General features: G+C 46.1%; 1 protein-coding gene across 2 annotated transcripts in view; it reads left to right on the plus strand.

Annotated features, from left to right (window-relative positions):
- The window catches only part of LOC126548498 (PH and SEC7 domain-containing protein 1-like), a 425618-nt gene that overhangs the window by 379294 nt on the left and 19787 nt on the right, over positions 1-26537 (plus strand). For both annotated transcript variants that reach the window (XM_050196708.3, XM_050196709.3), the window contains exons 10-12: positions 454-524; positions 3492-3649; positions 22999-23143. In XM_050196708.3, coding sequence (XP_050052665.1) covers positions 454-524; positions 3492-3649; positions 22999-23143 — 374 coding nt within the window. The remainder of the gene's footprint in view (positions 1-453; positions 525-3491; positions 3650-22998; positions 23144-26537) is intronic.

Here is a 26537-nt window from a genome sequence, read left to right on the forward strand (position 1 = left end):
ACCACTGCAATAAAGAATGTTGTCACAGCTTCAATGCACAAACACACCTTTCCCGTGCTTTCACATCTGGTCCCTTGGTGCATTAAATTGTGCTCCTCTCTTAGTATACAGGTCCTGGCAAATGCACAGGTGGTCACATGCAGCCATGCATCACGGTGGCAAATCACTATTCTTAGCCTACAGATACAACTGCATCACACAATTATAGTTTGTGTTATAACTTTAATATGTTACATTTTTATTTTCCTAGTCAAAATTCTTCTATTGTGTTGCATTCACGTCACATTATATTGCCTCATTTTTGGTAAGATCTATTTGCTGTTTTTTTCAACATTTCACAATCGTGAATGAATTGCTTATATCATGAAGCATATATCATATATATCATATATCATTAAGCAAGCAGGGTATTTTTGTTCATATCTTTGAGGACTGCAATATTTACAATTTCAGCTCCTCTTGGAAAACGTGGATGGAAAATGTTCTGTGCGACGCTACGTGATCTTGTGCTCTATTTACATAAGGTAAGCATTCGATCCTACTTGTTCCACATTCAAGTAATCCTTACTGTGCGGCTCTTGAAGGTGCATTGTAGGCAAACACTAAGTTCGTCTCACAGACTCTGTGCAGTCAAGCGAAAGTAGTGGGGTGCAGTGGCAGCTGGAGTTGCTCAGGGAGATTTAGTTTTGTCGTTTGACATCGCCTGCTGTACAGATGACTTGTAGTGTAGCTAACCGTGTAGATGTTTGAACATATGAACAAATTCTTCATTGCTTATTTTAATTATTATGATGGGAATGTAAACAATGACACATTTAATTAAAGTTAAGAATTTAGTCCCTCACAAACGTGACAGGTTCGTCCTTCCATTTGAAATCTGGGTTAAATATTTTGTAGAATAGGTAGGAAACACTAAACAGCAACTTAATAGTTCACTTCTGCAGAATCATCTATAATAAGCAAGAGATCATAGTCTCCACTTTGTGCCTCCATGGAGTATTACTTATGTGAAGCTGTTCACTTTGCGTACCCATCCTGCTGCCGTGGCAAGCAACCATCTCTTTTCCAATGCAACCTGTAAGGAGGCTTTTGCACTAAAGTGTATTGGCAAGCAAGTGCGTTGCAAGTCAATGAAGAAGGTCAAGGTCATGGGCAGGGTGCAGCCAGTGAAAAGCCAGTTCAAAAGAGGCAACTGGGCTGTGACAAACAAAAGGGTGGACGATATTGACTTTGGCATCCTGTGGAGAGTTGTGCACAACCTTTTCCACTATAGCAAGTACTTTTACAGAAAAGATGTACTGCCTGACGTTTTCAAGGCAAAACTGCATTGAGCAAAGAAGGATATGGGGGCCAAATTCACCACACACCAACAGGATGTGCACCTTTGTTGGATCTGTCAGTGTTGTTTGTAGTGCTAGTGCCTGGGATACCTTAGACGGCTTTAGGAATTCAGGAGACAGGACTGGCTATATTTTATATGGATCAGACACCACTTCACGAGTTTGAGTTGGCAATACTGTCAGAGCACGCTAGGCACATTGTTCTGGGCTCTCAACTGGCTTTAAGAACTGCCTCCAGCCAGGTTCGAAACTGCCTGCAACACCAGCAGCAGACAACATGGCCATGGATTAAGATGGTGTGGAAGGTAACTGTGAAAGAACTGGCTTTCCTCCATGTTGATATTTAAAGGAAAAAAAGCAGGTCCCTACATACTGGTGTTATACGCGTCATAGTTATATTTAGGTTGAAGGTCATCTGTTTATCTGTCTTTGATGTATACCTATTCTGAAAGGACAGTACAGCCCTGCACATTTCAGTACTTATGTCTTCTAGCCTGTTGAGAGATTACTGCATAAGTTAAAATACTCAGCAGCACAATTCGACTTTGCCAGCCTTTGTAAAAGGCAGCTCAGTTTTCTGTGCAGGCCACAAATGGGTAACATAAAACATTCAGTTTCTGCATTGTTCACCTTTCACGAAGTATTTTACTTGGGCTTGAATGCCACTTGTTGTTTGTGAGAGCTTTAAATAATGACAAGGAACCAGTGTGACAAGTTCTGTTCATTATAAGCATGCTTGTGCTGGTTCATTTTTCTAACTACATTGTAGACTTCAGCAGCCAGTTTCCAAGTATTTTCTTAATTTTTTTTTTCTCTCTGGGCTTGTTGATGCTCTAGGATGTTAATTTGATGTATTCCCACTGTCACAAGTCTTCTGCTTTAGATTTTTTTTTTTTTTTTTTGTGGCATCCTCATTTGTGATGCCAAGTGAACAATCTGTGGACATGTTTATTACTCATTTGAACAGACTAAGCCATTTTCACAGCATGATTGAATTGTTCCAAGTGCAGAGCATGCATTTAATTAGAAAAGGACAGATCTTGAGGTGCATTATTGAAGTGATATGCTTCACTTGTTTCTAGCCATTTTTGAAGACATCGTGCAGTCTATCTGAACTTCCCTTGTAATGGCTATTCATTTATTAGTACATTTTTATCATCTGGCCACCCAAGAAAGAACCAGACAGAGAAGAAGTACCCCCATCACATTTTAAACATAGCAGAATGTCCTTCTTTTGAATACACTTCGACTAAAGCACCAATTTAAATTAAATGTTTGTGCATCTACCACGATTTCACTATAATCTGAGGGGCATGCAATCTGTTTCAGATGCCAATGTTCAAATTACGTGTGCCCCCTTGCGCAAGCCTGGAATCCAACCGATTCACAAAAACAGCCCGCACAAACAAATTTATTATTTTACAAATATTTGTAAGACACTGTTTTGAGAATGTAATATATTACATTTGATTACGAATCCATCTGCTCTGAGAAAATACTCAAGTCTGCACAGTCTTATGCCATAGTTCGTTGTATATCATGCAAACAGGGGTCATAAAGCAAGTCTGGCTTTTGGCTGCTGTCATCGCTGCTGAAAAATCAATACTCCCTTGCTTTCTGCTTGAATGATTAAACACGCTATCTGCCCCAGTATGCTGTATTGTGCATGTCAAGAACTGTCTCAAGTTTGTGAAGAATACTTGTGCAATTGGCCTTGCATCTAAGGCACAGCTCCATTTCTTTTGCCTTCATAGTGAATATTGAATTTGTATAAGTTCCTAAAATGCCAGTATCCTATCTTGTTTTTTGCTCAATTCTAATCACCACTCTGTCCACTTCAGTTACCAGTTTTTCAAATATAATAATAATAATAATAATAATAATAATACTTTATTGATGACTTGAGAATCATTACAGTGGAAGAAATCGGGCCTGCCAAAGCCACAGTGGGCTTGAACGGCAGTGCCTAGAGGTATAGGATAACTTTGTTATTGTTATTAATGTTTTTATGTGTATTTAATTAAGTAATCTGTAAATACTGTGTGAATAATTTTTAAATGTACTAATAGTGCACATTCTTACATAGAACTTCATATATTTCTCAGTTTTGTGGTTATGTCAGACATATAATTGTACTTCCTTCCATTACAGGACGAGCAAGGGTTTAGGAAAAACCAGTTATACGAAAGCTTGCACAATTCCATCAGAATTCACCACTCTTTGTCAGCCAAGGCAACAGACTACACGAAGAAACAGCATGTCTTCAGGTTACAAACGGCAGATCAAGCAGAGTACCTCTTTCAAACTGGGTGAGTCACTTTACAGCCATCTTGCTTTGTAATGTAGAGGGTGGGAAAGAAAGCTGCAGGACTCCTCCCATGGAGGGGAAGGTGATAGCTTTTCTTGATGACTTCTTCTGTTGTGCACTAAGCTAGAGCTCTCATATAATAATCTGTACTGAATGCTGTTTTTTTGCTACAGCACCAAGAATGAAGATGGCGTCCAGCACTTCATATTGTTTTTCTGTCCGTTCCTTGCACATGTCATGGGCAGTTTTCTCCTTTATTACCTTCCATCTTTGTGCAACTGTGCTCTCCTCTGCTTCCTTGTTGTTATTGCTGAATAACCATCCAAGTTTACACTTTAATAGTTGGTGAACCTTTTTATTTTCACAATAGTTTGATAAGGTAGGACTCATACAATCATACTCTTAAAGTGCACAAGGCACAGTTACCAATCTTCCGTGTATGATGTACAAAAACCTGACGCTTCCATTGCAAAATAGTGTCAGTGCTATGGCTGGGTTCTTTAAGGCAATGCCTTCCATAGAATCAGATTTCAGATTCCAGAGGCACAAAAGAATGCTCTTTTATACCCTTCTCATTGCTGTGAGGTCATGGGTTGAAAGACATGCCTCATTGTTTGCGTTGACTTTTCTTAGACAGGCTGTTACTTGTAAGACTTGTTAGAAAATCTGTGTGGTTCCTATAGTATCAATAGTAGTAGCATTACGAGTGACATCAGAAAGCTTATGAGGCATGGAATTAATGAAGAAATGAAGTTTATTTCAGCTGCTAGAGTAGTATAGCTGTAATTACGTACAAGTAGGAAGGAAAAAAGTACCATGCTACCTAGCAATGGCCACCCTTGTGCTAACGGACAGTGTGGGTTTGAAGAACGCACAGGTAACTATCAAACAGTGCTTCTGTGAGTGAAGCAACATAACTCGCTGACTCTAGTGATTTGTTCAGGTTGCGTTTTGCAAGTGCATTCTTTTGTGAGACACATGTAAAAATGATGACTTGCAAAATAGTGTGCGCCCTCTTCTATGCCGCTGCACTACAAAATCTGGTCGGAAAACAAAGTATATCCCCGCTATTACTATTGGTGATATGTCACAGCTTCTCGACAACCTGAATTGTAGTCTGTGCACAATTCAAGTGCTTTTGCTCTGTCAATGTAAATTCTAGGCTACTGTATTTAGGCGATTGTAAGTCGACTCGAATGTAAGTCGCCCCGCCCATGTCGCGTGTGACAGGAAAAAAACAAAAACAAAGAGCATACTCGAGGGCGTATTTCATAACGAAAATTTATTAGTAGCTGGCACGGTCACTGGACTACTCATCTTCACTTGTGCCATCGTCCTCACTAGTGCTGCCATCGTCATTGCTGCTACGGTCCCACAGCACATCGTCGTCCAGTGAAATTCCACATTTGGCAAACGGCCGCACAATGACATCTTGTGGAATAGCAGCCCACACCGAATGCAACCAACACCACACGCTCGTCAGGGAGGCTTGTTTGACAGGTCCGGTTGGTGTAAGTTCGCGGTCTTCTGCTGCCAGCCACTCGTTGTACTCACGGCGGAGCAGGTCCTTAAAAGGCGAAGATCTGAGCTTGTTTCATGACTATGTCAAACTTCACTGGCAGGTACTGATCACGCATTTCAGCTACATACACTGCAAGCTTGGTCTACAGCTCTGGAAAGCGTCCTGACTTCGGCCCATGGGAAATTCTTCGCTTGCCGTCACAGCTGAAAATTTTGCTTCACTGCAGTTGCCACTCTTGCACCACCGGTTCAGAAACATTGAACTTGCAGACTGTAGCGTTGTATTGCAACGTTGTAGCGGGTGGCAGAGTGACAGAGACGATCCAAGAGCACGTACCGCACTGTTTTATTTCAGCGACAGCGAACTAGATATATAGGCTGCTTGCCTATGACGTAACATAAAAACAACGAATCATGTTTGACACGTGTGGCACAGCACTTCATATCACTTCTCCCTTTCTTTTAAAACTGCAGTCTTTGCACGGGTCTTCGTTGTCGGGTAGACCTCCGTAAGACCGGCGACTTGGGGGAGAGAGAGCCTGTTCGGCTGGGACGGATGTTGGAGGTGTTGTCGAAGGAACAGGCGCAGCGCCACTCGCTTCTGGAGTGGCCAGGCTGCACCGGGCTTCTGGCGTTGACGTTGACCGACTCTTGTTGTCCGGGCTGGGTTGAAGCGACTCGGACGCCTCCGCTTTTGGGGTCACGGGTGACACAGGCACGCGACGGAAAATTTGGTCGAAGTGACGTCTGGCTAGGCCATCTGGAGTGTCGACCGTTACAAGGCGTGAACCCTCTATGCTCTTGACGATGCCTGGACGCCAACGCTCCCCTTGGCCAAAGTTGCGCACCCACACCTGGTCGCCGGACTGGTATCTGGGAGGCTGCGAGTAACTTTGAGGTAGAGAAGGGATGCAAGTATCCAAGCGCGAACGAATTTGGTAGGTCAGCAGCATCTCTGAAGGAGACTTGCCGCACGGCAGTGGGGTACGTCGATAGCCTAGGAGCACTCGCGCTAGTTTTGTTTCGAGATCGTTCACCATCGAGTGCTTAAGAAGGCCATCCTTTATTGTGCGGACCGCACGCTCTGCGAGACCATTAGATTGTGGGTGGTACGGCGCACTACGTAGATGAGTTATGTTGTTGACAGTCATGAACTGGGAAAACTGCTGACTTGCAAACTGAGGCCCGTTATCTGATACAACTGTTTGCGGCAAGCCAAAACGCGCAAACAGTTCTCGAAGCCGCGCAATTGTGACTTCTGTGGTCGCCGACTTGACGGGAAGTGCCTCAATCCATTTAGTATGCGAGTCGACGACTATCAACAGCATGCGTCCCTCTATCGGTCCGGCGTAATCAATGTGAAGCCTTGACCATTTGGTTCCCGTTTCTGGCCAACAGATAGGAACCTGTCGATGGGGCATTGGCTGAGCTTGTACACATGAGATGCACGAACGTGCAAGGCTTTCGATCTCACCATGCAACCCAGGCCACCAGAACAGCGTCCGAGCCAGTCTTTTCATCGCAGATGCACCCTGGTGTGACCGATGTAGCTCAGCGAGCATGGCGACTCGCGCTATGCAGGGTACGACGATGCGATGACCCCAGTAGAGCAGGCCTTCTACGCTTGACAGCTCCAGTCTTCTGCAAAAATAAGGTTGAAGGTGATTGTGACACAGTGACAAGCGTTTAGGCCATCCCTTCAGTACAAAGTGCTGCACAACGCTAAGGTTTTCATCTCCGTTCGTCAGCGCCCGTATGGCATCCGCTGGCACGAACGAGCTGTCGAGGGTCTCTGTAGACAATACGTATTCTGGTAAGGTGCCCGATCGACAAACGTCTGTTATCGGCACGGGCAAGCGGCTGAGTGCGTCCGCGTTGGCGTTTTCCTTGCCGGCCTTGTACTCTATGCGGTAGCTATATTGGCTTAGAAACAGAGCCCATCTCTGAATACGTGCCGACGCCATTGGGGGCACAGGTCGATCTTCTCGTAGAAGCCCCACCAGTGGTTGGTGGTCCGTGACCAATATAAACTCGCGGCCCAGCAGGTAGTCTCGAAACTTTGTTACTCCGAACACCAGTGCGAGCGCTTCCTTCTCGAGCTGAGAATAATTCTTTTCGGCGTGTGTTAACGTGCGTGAACGGAAAGCAATGGGCTTATCCAATTGTCCAATTCGGTGCGAGATTACGGCACCTAAACCCGAAGGTGACGCATCGCATTCCAACCGCACTGGTTGGTTGGGATCGAAATACGTCAGAACAGGCGAACTCAGAAGTGTTTGTTTAGCCTTGAGATATGAATTTTCCTGCGCCATTCCCCAGTGCCATTTATGCTCTTTTTCAAGCAAAAGATACAACGGCGCCAGCATCGTTGACATGTGTGGCAAGAACCGGTGATAATAAGTCAACAGACCCAAGAAAGAGCGCAGTTCGCTCACATTCGTAGGCCGTGGCGAGTCGCGTATTGCTGCTAGGTTCTTCTCAAGCGGATGCAAGCCGTCTTTGTCAATGCGATGGCCCAGGTAGACGATTGAGTCTTTGCGAAAATGGCATTTTTCGGCCTTCAGCTTGATACCATTTTCTTGAAGCCTGCGCAAAACGTCCCGAAGCACTGAGCCATTATCGTCTTGACGTTCCGCTATCAATACATCGTCCAAATACACCTGCACGGCTGGAAGACCGGCCAGGACCGTTCCATGCGCCGCTGAAAAATCGCGGGAGCCGAGGCAACTCCAAACGGAAGACGGTTATAGCAGAACAACCCCTTGTGAGTGTTTATCACGGCCAACTTCCTCGCCTCCTCATCCAATGGGAGTTGGTTATATGCATCCTTAAGGTCCAGTGTTGTGAAAAATGATCCCCCACGTAGCGACGCGAAAATGTCTTCCATGTTTGGTAAAGGGTACTGCTCAGTTATGCACGCAGCATTGATTGTGGTTTTGAAATCGCCGCAGATGCGAAGGGAACCGTCTTTCTTCAGTACTGGTACGATTGGCGCCGCCCACTCAGAATGTGCTATGGGCGATAATATGCCTTGCTCTACTAAACGGTCCAGCTCAGTTTCCACTTTTTCACGAAGAGCATAAGGAATTGACCGCGCCTTGTGGAACTTCGGTTGGGCGCCTTCTCGAATGTGGAATTTCACAGGTGGCCCCTGAATGTTTCCAAGTCCTGGCTCAAAAAGGGCAGGAAAGTCGGTCCTGAGGCTGTCGGGATCTGCTGACGTCGATTGAACCGCAGTGAGAAACCCCGACGGCAAAAGCGAGAACGCTTGGATTAAGTCCCTTCCGCAAAGGCTGGGACCCGAGCAGCCTGTAACTATGAGTGTGGCAGGTACAGTCTTCCCAGCAAAATGAGCCTCAATGTGCAGTTCACCGACAATGGGTAGCTTGCCCAAGTAACAGTTGAGCGTGTGTTTGCATTTCGATAAGCGTGGCCAACTCAGACGGTGCTTTAGATACACCTCCTGCGGAATGATTGAAAACGGCGATCCCGTGTCAATAATCATGTTCAAGGGCACGCCACCCCAGCGGATAACTCTGCGGAACGCCTGGAGCAAAGATTTCTTTTCCCGTGATTCCTGCAATGTGAAGACTGATGAAATATCGCCTTCCTCCGTTTCGGATACAGCGCTCTCATAATGAACTGCGTTACCGACGCCATCGCGCCTACGACCAGCCCGGAGCCCCGACTGGGAGCGGCATTTTCTTGCGAAATGACCAGTCTTCCGACAGCGAAAACACTGCTCCTTTTTGTGCGGACAGTCGCTTGCGTCGTGATCGTAGCTTCCGCAGCGTGCGCACTCAGTATGGCTTTGCTTATCTTTGGTGAAGGTCTGATATCGGTGCGATTTACTCGCTACAGTGCACACCGCTGCCTCACTATCAAGTCTAGTCATGGCGCTTACTTCCAGTGCGGCTGTCTCTGCCGCTATGGCAATCGTTTCAGCTTGGGCAAGTGTGAGCTCAGTTTTTTCAAGCAGCTTCTGCTGCACCGCCCGATTTCGGATGCCACACACAATGCGGTCCCGTAACATACGATCCAAACTGGTGCCGAAGTGACAATTATCCGCAAGTTTGCGTAGCTCAACAACATAGTCCCGGACAGATTCGCTTGCAGCCTGATCCCTTGTAAAGAACTTGTAACTTGCGGCAACCTCATTAGTCTTCGGCGCATAGTGGTTATTTAGGATGGTAAGTGCGTCCTTGTTACTCAGGGCGTTTACTTTCTGGGGGGCGCACTGTCCAGCAAGAACGCCTACCGTCTTCGTTGATAGTGTCGAAACCAAGAGCGCCCTTTTCTTATCCTCTGTCTTAATATCATTTGCTTCAAAAAATGCCTCCAGTCGAGTCAAGTAAATATCCCACTTATCTTGATTTTCGTCGAAACTTGGGGTACCGAGGTGCGTAGCCAGGGCCATGACCGCCGAAGTTCCGGACTCGATTACTTTCCGTACCCAGCAGGACTCCCAGCGCTACCGAGACGCTGCTGTTCGAGGCGGGGGCTCCGCGTGGGGGTCACCCTCGTCGCCACTGTTGTAGCGGGTGGCAGAGTGACGGAGACAATCCAAGAGCACGTACCGCACTGTTTTATTTCAGCGACAGCGAACTAGATATATAGGCTGCTTGCCTATGACGTAACATAAAAACAACGAATCATGTTTGACACGTGTGGCACAGCACTTCATATCACACACCGAATGCAACCAACACCACACGCTCGTCAGGGAGGCTTGTTTGACAGGTCCGGTTGGCGTAAGTTCGCGGTCTTCTGCTGCCAGCCACTCGTACTCACGGCGGAGCAGGTCCTTAAAAGGCGAAGATCTGAGCTTGTTTCATGACTATGTCAAACTTCACTGGCAGGTACTGATCACACATTTCAGCTACATACCCTGCAAGCTTGGTCTACAGCTCTGGAAAGCGTCCTGACTTCGGCCCATGGGAAATTCTTCGCTTGCCGTCACAGCTGAAAATTTTGCTTCACTGCAGTTGCCACTCTTGCACCACCGGTTCAGAAACATTGAACTTGCAGACTGCTGCGCAGTGATTGATTTCTTCGGTGTAAAGGATGGCAGCCCTCTTGAACACTGCTGTGAACGAGCGCTGAATGTTTAGTGGGCCTGGACCACTCATGACTACTGAGGAAGCATGGAAGTAGAATGTAGCCTTCAGTCAAGTCGAACGCGTCAAACTATGAGCTACAGGGAAAGAAACACGTGAGGGGTGTCCACACTTCCATGAACTATCGTTACTCCCTGCTAGCGCTGCCGTTCTGAGGGTACCGCCGCGAATGGAACAGCAGCACTTCCATCAACTATTGACACCCCCCTCATCCCCACCCCCCATGAGTGTTGTGTGCTCTGTAAAACTCAAAAATGTCGAAAAACCCTTCCGAAAAGCGCACAAACATGCGGAATAGCGAAAAGCTACGGGCAAGGCCAGAGAGCAAACATAAAATTGTAACTACATTGTAGCTCCGCTGATATCTTGTTGGTGTTGCTTTTTTGGCGGTGCCATGTTTTGGTTTCGATTGTAAGTAGACCTTCCCGCTTCAGATTTTCAAATTTAGAAATATAGGTCGACTTACAATCGTGTAAATAAAGTAATTAGAAAATAAAAGCTGGTTGTTCCTGACGAAAGTGTTACCTTTGGCTTAATATTGTTGAGATAATCTGCAAGAATAAGACTTTCAGTTTTCATCCAAAAACCAGTAACACAAAGACGCACATCAACCTTGTGTCGATATGCAAAATTTGCCATCTTGAGCACCTTTGGTTAAAAAATAGCTTTCTTGCCCATGCGCAGAGCATTTTTGCAAATGGCCCATTAAAAAAGAAAAAAAAAATTTCATATATGGCCGCTATAAGATGGCTATAATGTTCACAGTTAAGCTTCTGTGCTATGTCAGTTGACAGAAAACCTTGGTAGTTTACATAGCTGTGGTGGCCGCCGGGTTTGTTTCATAAAGCTTTATCTTCATATTAGGAAACGGGTTTGAGCAGTGACATGGGTATGTTGCAGTATGCTTGTGTAGAAATGGCAGCATTTTTCAGCATTCTCCATTATAGTAGGACCTTGTTGAGTGAAGTTGTCGGCGGGGGGGGGGGAAGCTATACTGACATTATCACTATGACAGTAGTTGACCATTTTGCCCATTCATGCCATCATGCAGTTTGTTCGTTTGATGCATTTAAGCCTAAGCTGCTCAATTTTCTCTCATTTAACTTTGTACTTTATTGCAGCCATGGTTAAAATTATATGTATATTTTTTTACTTCTGGGGTTTTGCATGCCAAAACCACAATCTTACTATTAGGCATGCTGTAGTTGAGGACTCCGGATTATTTTTTATTACCTAGGGTTCTTTAACATGTACCTAATGCATGGTATACAGGCATTTCTGCATTTCACCCACTGAAATGTGACCGCCATGGCCAGGATTTTATCCCGTGGCCTCATGTTTAGCACTGTAACACAATTGGCACTGGGCGCGGGATGAGTTTTGACCAGTGGTGCCTTCATGCGGCGCGCCGCTGCAAGTGTAATGCCATAGGATGGCCGGGCTAGGTGCGGTAGGCACTGCCACCAGCTATGTTGGTTGAATGTGTTCCAACATTTCTTCTGTTTTGTGCCACTGAAATGCCATGTGGAGCTAAATCCAAACAAACATGTTGCATTTTTGTGTGCATTAACAGTTATTGAAACATTACTGAAGCTGGGGAGGCCATTCAGTTCAACCGGTTTTCATCACGGCCTTACCGAATGGAATGGCAGAAAGCCTGGATAAGCGCAGTCTGTAGGCAACGGTAGCTACGTACAGTGCTGAGCAATAGAAATGGGATACTTGGTGCACATCGCCACTGGCACTTTTTACGTCCTCTGTGAGTGTTGTGGACACTGAGCTGATGCATCGTGGTATACGATTAAACTAAAAAACCTTGTGAGGCATTGTGGCTGCATTTGGTCCCTCGGCGATCACCCAGCGCCCACCGGTGGCAAAAAAAGTGGCGGCACTTGTGCGAGCAGTATATCGCATTTCACTCACTGAGTACTGTACATTTCCGACACTGCTTTCCTTTTGTCTAGTTCTTATAGTATTAACAAAGGACTTGTTCATACACAAAAGCTTTGTGTTCCATGTGAATTGTGTGTATTCACTCCTACATGTGCAACGGCTCCAGAGCTTGGGCACTGAAGGGCGAACACTCAGATTCGTAGTGGTCATTTTGTCGTCCTCTCAGTGGCTTGGTTTTTTTATTTTAGGATATATTTCCTTCTCCGTGCTTCCCAACTATGGATGCGTTTGGTGCAGGACTCTGTTTGCTGTGCATCGACGGAGTACGCAAACGCAGCAGGGTGTTCACACTCGCTGTAAACACTGGCCTTACACGGGCACTGGCCGTGACCAACGGCTCTTGTTGTGCTAAGCTGTGTGAAAGAGACCAAGACTGAACATTAGGATAGTTTACAAGACATTAAGATTGGCGAAGCAGTGCAAAAAAGAAGAGAATTACAATGGCAAAGAATGGCAACTTACCGACACATGTGCAATCAGTGAAGCAGTGCAAGAAACAGAAAAGAGAGGTCTACGTCTCCCTTTTCTGTCTGTAATTTTTGTGCTGCATCACCAATTTGCATGATTAAATATGCGGCAATGTCAATGTTCACAGCGAAATAATAACTGGAAAATAACTGCTGGAGTTCCACATCTTGCTTCGGTGAGCTCTGTTTGCGGGGTGCATTTGCATCGCAATTTGCACTCGTTTTCTGCTTTATATATTACCTGATGCCATGAATGTGACCAGCCTCGTAGAAGCGGTGACCTTTTTCAAGAGCAGACACAAGAAAATTCGTTTTCCAGTATGTCAGGCCTTAAAAACTGCTGTGCAAAATCACTGGAAGTGCCGTGTTTGCCTTCGACCAGTAGTCTGCTTCACATGCCAGTGCCCTTGCTGCTGCTGTTTGCGGCACTGTTTGCGGCACTGTTTGCCAGCACACTGCTGGCACCTTATGACGGCTGCCCGGTGCCTATAGCCACTAAGCAATCACAGCGGGTAAATAACATTGTTCTTTTTCATGAATAATGCTGTCTGTACATGGTTTTCTTCCAGTCTTTACTGACATGTCTTAAGCATTTCTAACAGTCCAGAGTCAACGTCACCTTTTTTTCGTCTGTTTAATCAACCTGTCCATTACATGTGACTTGATGTGATCAGAGTTTCGGGGCTCAGCCACCTTGTCTTCATTGTCTAATCTTATCTTCAGGAGTGATGGATACAGGAAAATGTTTTTTACACGTCATTATCTGACGTTATGCCATTTATGAGACTTCATTGTTATATTGTATCAATTCCTTAAAACAACGAGAACCCTCTATATGTACATTAAAAATAAGCTCGACACCTCGTACATACAGTAAAACATTGTTAATATGTGCTCGCTTAATAAGTAATTCCGGTTTAAATATAATCACGATGAATCCCCCATACTGTTGCCATTGCATGACAACCACAACTTCATTGTATTGGCTGACCGCTTAAGCCGTAGTCACTTACCGCACGCCAAACGGTTAGTGCATGGTATTTACAGTAAAACCTCGTTAATTCGAAGTCATCAAGACTGCGAAAAATCTTTGAATTGAGCAGGTTTTTGAATTAACCGAGCACACAAAAAAAATGCAACCCAGGCAAAAAATTTCGCTGCAGGAATGCACTACCTTTATTGGGCAATCTTTGGATTACATAAAGTAATCAGAGATGCTTATTTGCCGCATCCCGTAGTTCGAGGCTCCAAAGGTCATGTTTTCTAGTTGGCCACCTACGTGCAGCATTTGAGAATTTCCACTGTCACTCAACAAAACTGCGGATAACGTTCAGCGATCCGCTAACTTCCCCGAGAGCGGATGCTCGGGGGGGCTCGTTAGCGTCGTAGTCGTCGCTGTCATCGCACATGGTCGCATCAGCGGTAGCTTCACTCTCCAAGTCTGAGTAGCACGTTTGTTGATCATTTTCAAAGTTCAGATACTCGGCGAAGCCGACTGCACCGGATTCGCTGTCTTCTGCACAGAGTGCATTGATGCGTTTGCAATACTTGGCTCCTTCTTCATCAAGTGCACTTGAATAGTCAGCATCACCATCGACGGTGCTTTCCTTCTAGAAGCCAACGTGTTCAAAACACCGCATGATCAAAGTGGGTTCCACTTTGATCACTTTGCTTCCATGCATATACAATAAGACATATGGCCTCGAGGAGGTCGATGGAGTACTCCTTGCCGTTGTTGTAGCAAAGGAGCATGCGCTTGAGCAGGTGGTGGCGGTAAATCTTCCTCGTGTGGTGAATGATGCCAAAGTCCATTGGCTGCGAGATCAACATGGTGTTCGGAAGAAGAAATACCATCCTGATAGCTTTCAGGTGTGGGATGTCACCATGCACCAGGCAATTATCAACAACGAAGAGTACATTCCTGCCTGTGGCCACGAACTTGCGGTCAAGCTGCCGAACGTGATGTTCAAATATTGCGCCTGTGCCCCAGGCTTTCTTGTTGTGCCGGTAGATAAGCTCATCCCTTGGCGGCAGCCGTGCATTTTTAAAGCAGCGGCAGCTTGTGTTTACCACACATGTTCGCGCCGAACAGAATGGTAATTCTTTCCTTGCCCTGCTTTCGACGCTTGACTGTGGTGTCCTTTGCTGCAAACATTTTTGTGGGCAGCATCTTGTAAAAAAGGGCTGGCTCGTCAAGGTTGTACACACCGTCTGCACCGTACTCGCTAAGCAATGGAGCCAATGTGTGCTTCTTCCAGTCGTCGACGACGCTCTCGCCACAGACGGCTAGGAAGGTCAAATTATTGCGCTCTTTAAAACGGCTGAACCATCCATTGCTACACTTGAACTCTTCGTGCCCAAGTTGTAGAACCAAGTCGTTGGCCTTCTCCTGCAGTATCGTTCCATTGATGGGAAGGTGGGCTGCATTTGATTTCTGCAGCCAGCGAAGTAAAGCTGATTCCACATCTTGGTACGTGGGAGCCCGTACTCGCGACCACTTCGAAGAATGTCTTGCTGTAGGCCTCCAGTACCTTCGACTTGTTCTTCAATATTGTGGACAATGTCGAGAGGGGCACGCTGTGCCTTTCAGCTAACTCGGTCTTGGAACACGTGTTCTTACCCGCTTCTTGGATCAAGCAGAACTTCTTCTGCAGTGTTAAAGTCTTATACTTTGGCATCTTCGCTCACTGGCACTTGTGCACAGTTCAGAAAAAAAAAAAGAAAGGAAGACACACCACCACGCTAGCTGCAACACCTCTAACCACCGCACAAAAAGAAACAGCGCAGACCTGCGTTGCGCGCACACATGTCGCCGCAGGCACGGAGAGAGAATGGGCAAACGGCAGCCAGTGGCAGTGGCAGGGAACACACGCTGACGCTGCAACCACTGCGACTGCGAGGAGCGTGCGGAGTGGGGAACGAGAGCATGTGGCAAAAGCCGGTATGCTCGTTGCATTGAAGTGAAGCACGTCTTCTCCTCTGCAGGCGCGCGTTTCGGCGGTGCGCAGGGTGTACCGTGGACTAATTTTTGTGCTAGCAGTACTACGGGTCGGGTGCTTTGTCTATAAACAATCGCGACTGATATGTGGCATCGCCTTGTGGCTCCAAATGGCCGTTGCTTCGTCTGGTTTGCGGTGAAATGGGGATCGGGAATTGCCGCATAGCACTCCAAATCTTCTAATTAACCAGGTTGGCCTAGGCCGCCGGTTTAGATTATACGGTCAAATTTACTTTGGAAAATACGGGACCGCAGAAAACCTTCAAATTATCCAAGATTTTGAATTAACGAGGTTTTACTGTACTTCATTTTTTGGAGAAATGTCGTGAGTGCAGGCTATAGATGGTAAAATTGCAGCCCACAGACTTTTCACAGACAGCAGTCCCTGCTGATAGTGACGTCAAAAAATGCTGGTCATTACATGTTTCCTGCTCCCATAGCATCTGGCACTTCCAAGTCATTCACAACAATGATGTGGAAGTGGGTGACGGCCCTTCTGTCTCCGACACTGTGCGTACCGTCCTGAAAGCATTCACAGAGAAGTGGGGCCTAATGGAGAAACTGCATGGCTCATAGCCTTGCCGAGTTTGAGGATGCCGTCGTCATTGCAAGGCTGCCATGGTGCCAAGTGAAAATTAGATTTTTAGGCCTGCTCACAAATAAAAGTTGTCTTCGTGCTTGTTTGAATGAGAATTAATATGTTGTTCCTTTCTCACCAGTAAGTTTATAGCCACTCATCTGCCATTGCTGGTTAATTAGTACATCACTTAGTGCGTACGTTGTGAGGGTACTGGACCGGCGCCAGGTGGCGTAGAGTCGCAGGCACGAGATGGTAGGCAACTGTGTAGAGTAGCAGGCACGGGATGGCAGGCAATGGTGTGTCGGCATGCGGGCTGTGCACGACAACAAACTGCGTGAGTGAAGTAGTCGGCGGAGCAAGCAACGTGCGGTGCGGTGAGACGGAACGGAGACTGCGTGTGCGTGCCTGTGCCGAGCATTTCCCGAAATAAATAGCGTACTTGACAAGTGGGGGCTCGTCCGTCCGGACCTAACATGGAGGACCATGAATCGTCTAGTGCCACCCAGCCAGTTGCGCAGCCTCTCCTGCCTTCTTCGATCGTCCAAGAACTGTTGGCTTTGACCTCTGGGACTACAATGGAAAGGGAGAGACTCGTGGGTGATACAGCTCAAATTCTGTGCACCACGCTGCTCAACAACGTGGTTAGGCCTGACGAGACAGCCGGCATGGCTAGGCCCAACAAGACAACCAGTGCGGGGCCAGTGCTCAACATCAAAAGTGCGCCCATCCCACTGCCGAAATTCAGTGGCTACCAAGATTGACACCAGCCGCAAGACTTTCTGGAGAAGTACTCAGAGTACTGCGATATTGCGGGAATCCCCCGTGCCCGCCATTTGCGATTGCTTCCAGTAGCGTTGGAGGGGTCAGCCAAACAATGGTGGCGCTTCTCAAGTGCGCACCTCGACTCCCCGACTGGCAATCCTTCACGTCCGAATTTACGGTGGAGTTTACCACCGTTGACTACAAGTTTAAACTAAAACCATAGCTAGATCAGCGCACTCAGCATCCGGCAGAAAACCTCAAGCAGTTCATTCACGTCATTGCCGAATACTATGACCGTATAGCGGAGCCTGTTTTAGATGCCGTAAAGGTGGAATGCCTGCGGAGACAAATGCATCCAATATTCCAAGACCTGAAAGCCAGTATGAGCTTCGTAAACCTGCAAGAAATGGTGAAGGCGGCCGGCCCTATCATGGAACGCGCTTAGCATCGCCTGCGCTAGGCGCCACCGCCACCACCGCGTATTGCACAAGCAGCAGCTGATTTGGCCTTCATCTATTCATCTCCGCGCACCACTGCAATGTACAACCAAACCCTCCCGGTCCAGCAATGAGAGTGGCAGCTGCAGCCTGCAGCAGTTTCAGCTTCTGAGTGTCTGCAGTCAACGACGCTTCATGCTTGAGTCTCAGAGTGGAACCCCTCATCTGTGCCGCTCGCTCGCGCGCTGTACACATGAGACAACTACACTTCGGCACGGCAACACCTCGGGAGAGCACTTCAGAACTTCAGGTTTCAAGCGAAGCAAGGTATCCCACAATTCAAGCCGCCAAACTGCAGTATCACGTGTCAGCGGTGTGGCGGTTTTGGCCACATTGCACGTCAATGCACTACTGCTAGACCACGTAGCCAACCCCACTGTTTTCACTGCAATTCCTCTTCTCCGGCCGACGGCTATGCGACGTCCCTGCAAGTGCTCGCAACAGCCGGAAATAAAGAACCACAGCTTGAACTGTTGATTGGTAACAGTGTCCTTTATGCACTCATGGACAATGGGGCAAGCGTGAGCTAAATAGGTAGCCATGCCATCGTGGTGGCCAAGTGCGCGGGAGCCACCTTCAGGGAAGAAGCACGAACACTGAGGCTTGCTCAGGGCTGGTCACAAACTGCACAATCGGTTCGCCGTTGTATTCGTTGGCAAGGTGGGTCCAGGAAGCAGCGTGTTGTCCTTGGGTAGGATGTTGTCCTTAGGTAGGATGTTGTCCTTGGGTAGGATTTTATTGAGGTGGCAGGTATTTCTCTCCACATGGGCCTTGGCGGTTGGCACTCTGACCCATACGGACTCGACAAATTTAAACAGGCACCGAAGTGGCCATGTGCGTTGGATGCTGGGCACCAACCCCTGTCAGTCTGTAAGACAGCGCTGCAATGCAGTAAGCAAGGTCAAGAGCCTGATTAAAATGTCACCAGCCCTCTACAGGCATTTTTTGCAGATGTGCAGGATGTATGCTACAATACCACTGAGAGGGGCGAGTGTAGTCTAGAGAACCTTCAGGAGGAGCAGAAGCAGAAACTTAATAACATCCTTGCAGACCATAACCATATTTTTACCACTCTACCAGGTTGCACGTCCCTGGTGGTTCAGAAAATAGACACAGGCAACCCACCAGTTAGATGCAAGCTGCATCCGGTTAATAGCCAAAAGAGAGAAATTCTTGATGGGTGTATCCAAGATTGCTGGACCTAGACCTCATTGAGCCCTGCTCCAGTTCCTGGGCCAGTGCCCCTGTATTAGTAAAGAAGAAAACTGGAGGATATCGCCTTGTGGTCGACTACAGAGCCTTAAATGCAATCACAACTGCGCCAGTATATCCCATGCCCCGCACAGACTGGGTACTGGTTCAGCTCGGCCGCGCTAGGTGGCTCATGAGCCTCGACCTTGCTCAGGGCTTCTTTAAAGTGTCGGTTGTTCCCGAAGATGTACCGAAGACTGCATTCCTGTGCCATAGAGGAGTGTTTAAATTTAAGCGAATGTCATTTGGGGTAGCAGGTGGGCCAGCAATATTTCAGACTCTCAGGGACAAAGTGTTAGAAGACATAAAACACAACTACTGCATGGCATTGCTTGACGATGTGGTCATTTATTCAGAAACTTTTCAGGACCACCTACAACATATCGACGAGGTACTGCGAAGAATTGGCTCTGCAGGTCTGACAATCAATCCCAGTAAAGTTACATGATGTGAACAAGCATTAAAGTTCCTTGGACATGTAATCTCTCCAGGCAAATGTCAACCTGACCCGGACAAGGTGCGAGCGGTTGCAGAGTTCCCATGCCCTAAAACAGTCAAGGAGCTCCAAATGTTTTTGGGCCTTGTGGGATATTACAGAAATGTTATCCCTTGGTTTTCTGACAAAGCCAGACCCCTGACAGCTCTCCTCATGAAAGGAGCCTATTGGGTTTGGGATGCCGAGCAACAGACAGCATTCGAGACTCTGAGGTTAACGCTGGCAGGAGAGGTGGCTGTGGTATTGCCTGACCTGAACAGGCTCTTTGTGATTGAAACAGATGCCAGTGGCACTGGCATATTGGCAGTGTTCTTGCAGGAAGTCGAACGTGAACTCAGGCCTGTGTCATTTGTAAGCAGGACCCTCAGCGCTGCTGAAAAGAACTATACTATCCAAGAATGGGAATGCCTCGCTGTAGTGTGGGCTGTCGATAGATTCCAACCGTATGTAGAATTCACATCATTTGAAGTGCATTGTGAGCATGCATCATTGGCTTGGATGTTAACAACTGAGCAGACATCGTGCAGAGTGCAACATTGGGTGTTGAGATTACAAGGGTTCAAGTGTACCATAAGGCATCGTAAAGGACGGGCCAACATCCCAGTGGATGCACTAAGCAGATGCCCTATCCCTGCTGCCGAATACGCTCAGCCTTGTTTGGCGGAGGACTGGTTCCCAATCGAAGTGCAAGAGCCATAACAAACCATTCGTTTTGAGCTAGCAGCCCCTGTTAACGTGACTGATGTGTCCCCACTCACCAACACTGCAAAGTTCTAGTTGGAACAATGCAAGGATCCACTGCTGCTGCAGCTGCTACAATACTTTAAGCGTGGCCTTCTACCTGGTGACGCTAAAGAGTCTAAGAATATACAGGACCTAGCTGATGACAGCGAAATCTCGAACAACGGTATCCTTATGTACACGGTCGGTGAACATAAGGTCACCTGGCTTCCCCAACACTTACGAGACATGGCGCTGAAAATGGAGCATGACCACTCCCTAAGTGGGCATTTAGGCTTTTTTTTAAACTTGGAAACGTATGAAAAGCCGGTTCACATGGCTTGGTGTCTGCTCTGATATCTCCTGTTACATCCACAGCTGCCAGCAGTGCCAGGCTTTCAAACTTCACCAGCAAAAACCAAAAGGACGGATGGACAGTTCATGGGCCACCCACCCAATGCAGCAGCTAAGTCTGGACCTTATTGGGCCACTGCCCACAACCCCTCAGCGCCACAAGTACATCCTGGTGGTGCTGGACAAGTTCATGAAGTTTGTGGAGCTTTTTCCATTACGTGTGCCTACCTCCAAATCGATCATAGATAAAATGATCAATGTTTTTTGCCGGCACGGTGTGCCTAGCTCCATCTCTAGCGACAATGGCAAACCATTCATAAGTGAACTGTGGAAAGGCATTCTCCAGCACTAGGAAATCAAGGAGAGCCACACAGTCCCATACAGACCAGCATGACAGACTGTGGAATGCCATTACACAATGGTTAAACTGCCTGGTGGGCTACTGCACTTGCCACAGGGACTGGGAGAAAAGGCTACTTGAAGTGGCGTTTGCAATGCGCACATCTGAAAGTGTAATTACTGGCTTTACGCCTGCCTTCTTATGCTATGGGCGGGAACTACGGAACGCGTGGAGCCATCACAATCAGGCAGCTGGCACCGAGGTGACCCCTTCTGCGGCTCATGCCCTAGCTGCTGAACTGGATGTGTACCTTCGAGATGCCTGGGCCTTTGCACAGGACCACCAAACTTTGGCAAAAGCCAGCCAGGCAAAGTATTACAACAAAAAGTGCACTCCAGCTCTACCGTCCAGGTTGGAAACTTGGTTCTCCGGGACACGCACCTGCTAAGTAAGGCAGCCATTGGATTCACAGCCAAGTTTGCCCCTCGACACACAGGGCGATTTAGAGGGACTACACACATTGGACGCAATACCTACAGACTCGGAGACCCGGCTACAGGGAAACGGAAAGGCCTCGCTAATGCAGGCCAGCTGAGCCCTTATCATGTGCCTTGGAAGCCTTCTTCACGGGATAAAAAGGGGAGGGGGGAGGATCTGTGAGGGTACCGGGCCGACGCCAGGTGGCGTAGAGTCGCAGGCACGAGACGGTAAGCAACTGTGTATAGTAGCAGGCACGGCAGGCAACGATGTGTGGCGGTGAGGGAGAACATGGAAGGCGTGTGTGCGTGTGTGCAAGCGTGCGACAACGAACTGAGTGAGTGAAGTAATCAGCGGAGCAAGCCGCCTGCGGTGTGGCGGGACAGAACGCAGACTGCATGTGTGTGTGTGCACCGAGGATTTCCCGAAATAAAGAATGTACTTGACAACGTGATCCACGTTCTCTGCCAGCTACGTATTAACAAGGCTTTACTGTATTGCTATTCACCATGCCATGATTCTCGCATCTAGATGCAGCAGCATGAATGGAGGTGTCCCAGCCTTTCGAGAGGCAAGTAGCCACAGTTGGCTGTAAAATAGTATTCATCAGGGCTACAGTGTTCAAGAGAGCATTTGACAAGTAAACCGTTGTGAGGTCAGAGCTTATGTACTCCATTTTGGACTGAAAACACTACAGTACAACAACAGTGCCCTTTGCATGAGTGACAGATTCCTTCATGGAGTGTTTGAATGTTGCATGTCGTAGTTTCGGACAAAAGCTGACTTGGAACTGTCCAGGAAAGGTTACCAGCTAGCTCTAACATTTACTGTGTTACGGATGTAGTTTGAGAACTTGATTTCTTTCTTAGGCACTTGTATGTTTGCTGTATTCACCTTCAATATATTGCAAGAAAAATACACAGGCATCTATTGGCGATAAATTAGGACTTGAGGCATTTCTTCACATTTCTTCATTAGAGCAGTGTCCTTTCTATACTATAGTAAACATGTAGCAAGATTCTGCTGTACAACAAAACTGCAATGTAAGATTTAAAGAAATAAATCCCTTGTGTATTACAGCAGGAACTATTGACCTCAAGAAGCACCTGCTCGGTCAGTGGGTTTGCTCACTGTCATTTTTTTCTTTGTAATGTTCCCTGCAACCATGTTTATCTCATTCTGTATTTTCTCTAACTTGCGAAAAGATAGCAGATAGGAGGATTAAAATGCATGGAGAAAAATTAAATGTTAAAGCAAGAGGACTTGTGTATTGTTGCCCTAAAGCATTTGCTTTTGTCTTTTCCTATCACTTATGGACTTTGTTGTGAAGCCACCATAACAGCAGTTAAATGTTAAAATATAGGCCATTCTTACATACTGCTGTATAAGCCAGATAATATAAGCTTGTTTTGCACATTTATGCTGTATCTCATTCTTTGTTATGCCATGAAAACTGAAAGCAAGGACACACAGGGATTCCACTCATAGCTGACCATTGCTGTTAGGTACAAAGTGTAAGTTTACTAAACAGCAGACTATCCTCCCAGGCATGATTTTCTTACAGCAGATGGTGAACCGCAGGCACATTATAGGTGTGTAGCACAATTTTTTGTGCATAGTAATGCTTCACATTTTATTACGCCTGCCTTCTTTGTCTTCATTGCAGAAAGTGGCAGTCTGCTGTAGGTAGCATAAATTTTGAGTTTTAGAGCACGCACATCAGAATTTCAAGACAAGCCTTCATTTTATACTTGTCTTCCTTCTCTCTGGGGTTCTCCTTATTAGCTCAAACTATGCCATTGTTTGCTGTGTTCCAGAGACGCCAAAGAGCTGCAAAGCTGGGTAGACACTCTCAATTTTGTGACAGCCAGTTTGTCGGCACCTCCTCTTGCCGGTGCAGTGGGCAGCCAGAAGAGGTTCCAGAGGCCTCTGCTTCCTGTTAGCCATACCAAGTTCAATCTGGTACGGGCATTCCCCCTCCCCCCCCACCCCCCATTTTTTCTTCGCTATGTTTACACATTTATAGCCACTCTCGCTCATTGTTTGTATCTTTCTCGTGATTTTGGAAGGTTATAACGAAGTAGAAAAGCAATGTACTTATCACAGCTCTACAGTATGGATCCCGTAGTGTAGTTAGTATGGGAAGTTTCCATTTTATTTGTTGTCTGCATTTTATGACATGTTGGCTTCATCCCAGCAAAGGTGCGTACAAAAATAATGCAGTAACAGTTACGAACACTACACTATGCACACTTTGTCTCATACGATAGCCTGCCACATATATGGACAGCTTTATGAAATGTCAATTGGTGCAGCTGTGCAGCACAAACACCAAGGTATTGTGTCTCAAGGCTCACTAAAAAGGTGACCTGCTTTAAAGGAGCCAACAACTGACCAAAATGTGTAATGAGACTATGATTGAATTGAAAAGAAATTGCTTTGCGATGATAAGAGTCAAGCAAGATGTTAGCAGTTGTAAGAAGCAGTACAATTTTAAATGAACCCTGAAGGTTGCATAGAATGGCGTGCATCGACACTCTACTGTGAAACGTAACAACGTTGGAGTCGACCCATGTGATCAGTAATCAGTGTATGCAAGTTAGCTGTCATTACATATTTACCTGATTCTTATGTGCCCACAAACCTAACATGCACTCACTTCTGCGAGTTGAAAGCAAAAAATTAGAAGTACACCTGAATGTAGCATGCCCCTGATTTATAAAAGAATATTTACCCTCACAGAATAAATTTTCTTTTAATGAGCTTTGATAATGAAAGCAGCTTGCCGTCATCATTTGTGCTTCATTGGCCACAGGTACCAAGCATACAGGGATGATATTCTTGAGCGATCGCTTTTACTACTACCGCTTTCACATTCTTTTACGTGGCTCTGAATCGAACTTCTTGAAGTACGTGGCTGACAGCGTTCCTGGCACTGTGTACAAATAGCGAGCTTGGGACAGTGTCAGAAATGATGGCGGCCTTATATGCTGACAAATCCAGTGCCGAGTCGCATGAAATCTTGTGAAACTGACAGCATCTTCGTAAGTGATTGACCGAGAGTACTGCTCCAGATTGTATTTGAGCACAAAATGAACCCACAGCAACCTTCACGAAAATGTGCTCTGTCACCATTTTAGAATGGCGATGATGCCTCTTCTGACTGCTCTGATGGTAAGCTGTTGCCAACGCCGCGAACGGCGGTTTTGGTTTCGTATGCAATTGTAAGGTACAGGCAAGTTTTGGACCCATTTTCTTGTAAAAATGTGTGCATTAGATTTGGATATAAATATGGTAAGTGAACTGTGCTTTTGTTTTAATAAAGTTTGCATTATATTTTTATACATGTGCACTTTTCAATACCTATTACAATGTAAAGATAGTTTACATTGACAAGTGGTTCTGCCGTTGTGGCAATGAGTGGAATGGCAGAAAGGCAACATCCACTGGTATCCCTCATTTCATGGCTGCACTCATAAGTGCTTTTGCACGTTTGCAAGTATAAATGCCAAACATCTAAGCCAAAACATTAATATCTAATGAATAGCAGTGAGTACTGAGTAACATCTGTTGTCGGGTAGTTGGTACATGGGTAGAAACAGCTTGAGGCACAAAATAAAACACTGACCAAGAATAGACATGGACAAGCATGCACTTGCAACTGATTTAATTGCTCAGCGCATCCCTACATGTAGACCCAGACATGCACACAACACAACGAAAGACTTAACAAAGGGTGGAGGTGTTTTATATCGGAAAGTTTGGTGACTGGTGCATCAGCATTTCGTTGTTGCATTACATGAAATCAGTTTCATTTTCTCAGTGATAGGATGTCATAATTTGGTGTCGACGTGTTTTAAGTCATTCGTTGTGTTGTGCATTTGTCTGAGGTTATATGCAGTGAAACATCGGGAAATTAAATGAGTTGCAAGTGTGCACTTGGCCATGTCTATTCTTAGTTCATGTCTTATTTTGCGACTCAAATCATAACTCGACAGTGACTACCTTGTGTCTTTTGTGTACCATCACAGAACTCCGGGAGATTCAGTCTGAGCAAAAAAAAATAAATAAATAAAGGAGAAATACTTGCGTATTCATTGTTAATGATGAAGTTGCATGAGGCCATGAACATTGACTCTGGCATGCCTATTTCAGCTTTTAAACTAAGAGCACAGAAGCATAAAGGGCAGACAGTGTCGTGTGCTTCAGCACTTCTTGTTAAAGCATATGCAAAACTAACAAACCCAAATGTTTTATGCTTGTGAACTACCATTCATGCCATCTGGAGAAAACTAATACAGTTGACTTCCGTAAATTCGACCCTGATGGGACCGACGAAAGTGATCGAATTATTCGGCGGGTCGAATTAAACAAGATGCAGAAAAAATGCCAAAACACCGCTGATTCATTTGGCAACATTTTCCGGATGCTATCATGTCCCTGAATCAAACATGCGCCCACTTTCGATGTATTCAAAGTATAAAACGTAATGTAGGAATGACAATAAAGCTCCTAAACAAAGTATAAATCTTAACGCACACCCAATTTTTTAGCACGGAAAATGGGCAAGGAAGGGTCTAATATCTGTTGCTTAGTGGCAGGTGTTTCTCTAAAGGCTGCCTTGGTGCAATACACTGGTGTTATGCGATAAGGCATACAAATGCTGTGATGTTCATTTGGTTTCTTTAGTGCAGGCAAATTTCTGCACAATTTTCTTGAAAAAAAAAAAAGAATAATAAGGTGCATATTAAAATGGGTAAATATAATAATCGGACATTGTTGGCTATGGTTATTGCTTAAAAATATTCCCTAAGGAAGGCTGAAAAGATGCCCTTTAGACAGAAAATGACATGTGTGTCAATGCTTTCACTGTCCCCTAAGATACTGCCACTAAAGGGGTCGCTATTGGGGTCACCATAGGGGTCAGGCATGTACGTGCATGTACGTGCTGACTGCTCAAGTTTGAATCATCTGGTGAAAGCCAATTTTAGGATTGAATAAACAAAAGTTTAGGCCTGTAGAAATGCATTGGTGCAGGTTGGAACCTTCAGTCTGGATCGAAATAATCGAAAAATCAAATTAACCAGTGTTGAATAGATGGAAACCTAATGTATTATCCAGCACACAGGGATCGAAGTGCCAAAGATCGAAGTCAATTATGCCATCGTGCGCCAAACTATCGAGCTGTGCCAAACTGTGCCAAAACTCTAATTTCGAAGGAAGTTGCCAAATTTAGCAAGATGTGCATGTTCAGTGGAAACCATACAGCCATAGACATGCGTTGGCTAGCGCCTAGCTGTGCAATCCAAGCCTGAGCAATCTGTTTCAGCATCGTCTTTGGAGTGCGGGTGTGTTT

This window comes from Dermacentor andersoni, chromosome 1 (genome assembly GCF_023375885.2).
Source record: "Dermacentor andersoni chromosome 1, qqDerAnde1_hic_scaffold, whole genome shotgun sequence".
Taxonomy (NCBI): Eukaryota; Metazoa; Arthropoda; class Arachnida; order Ixodida; family Ixodidae; genus Dermacentor; species Dermacentor andersoni.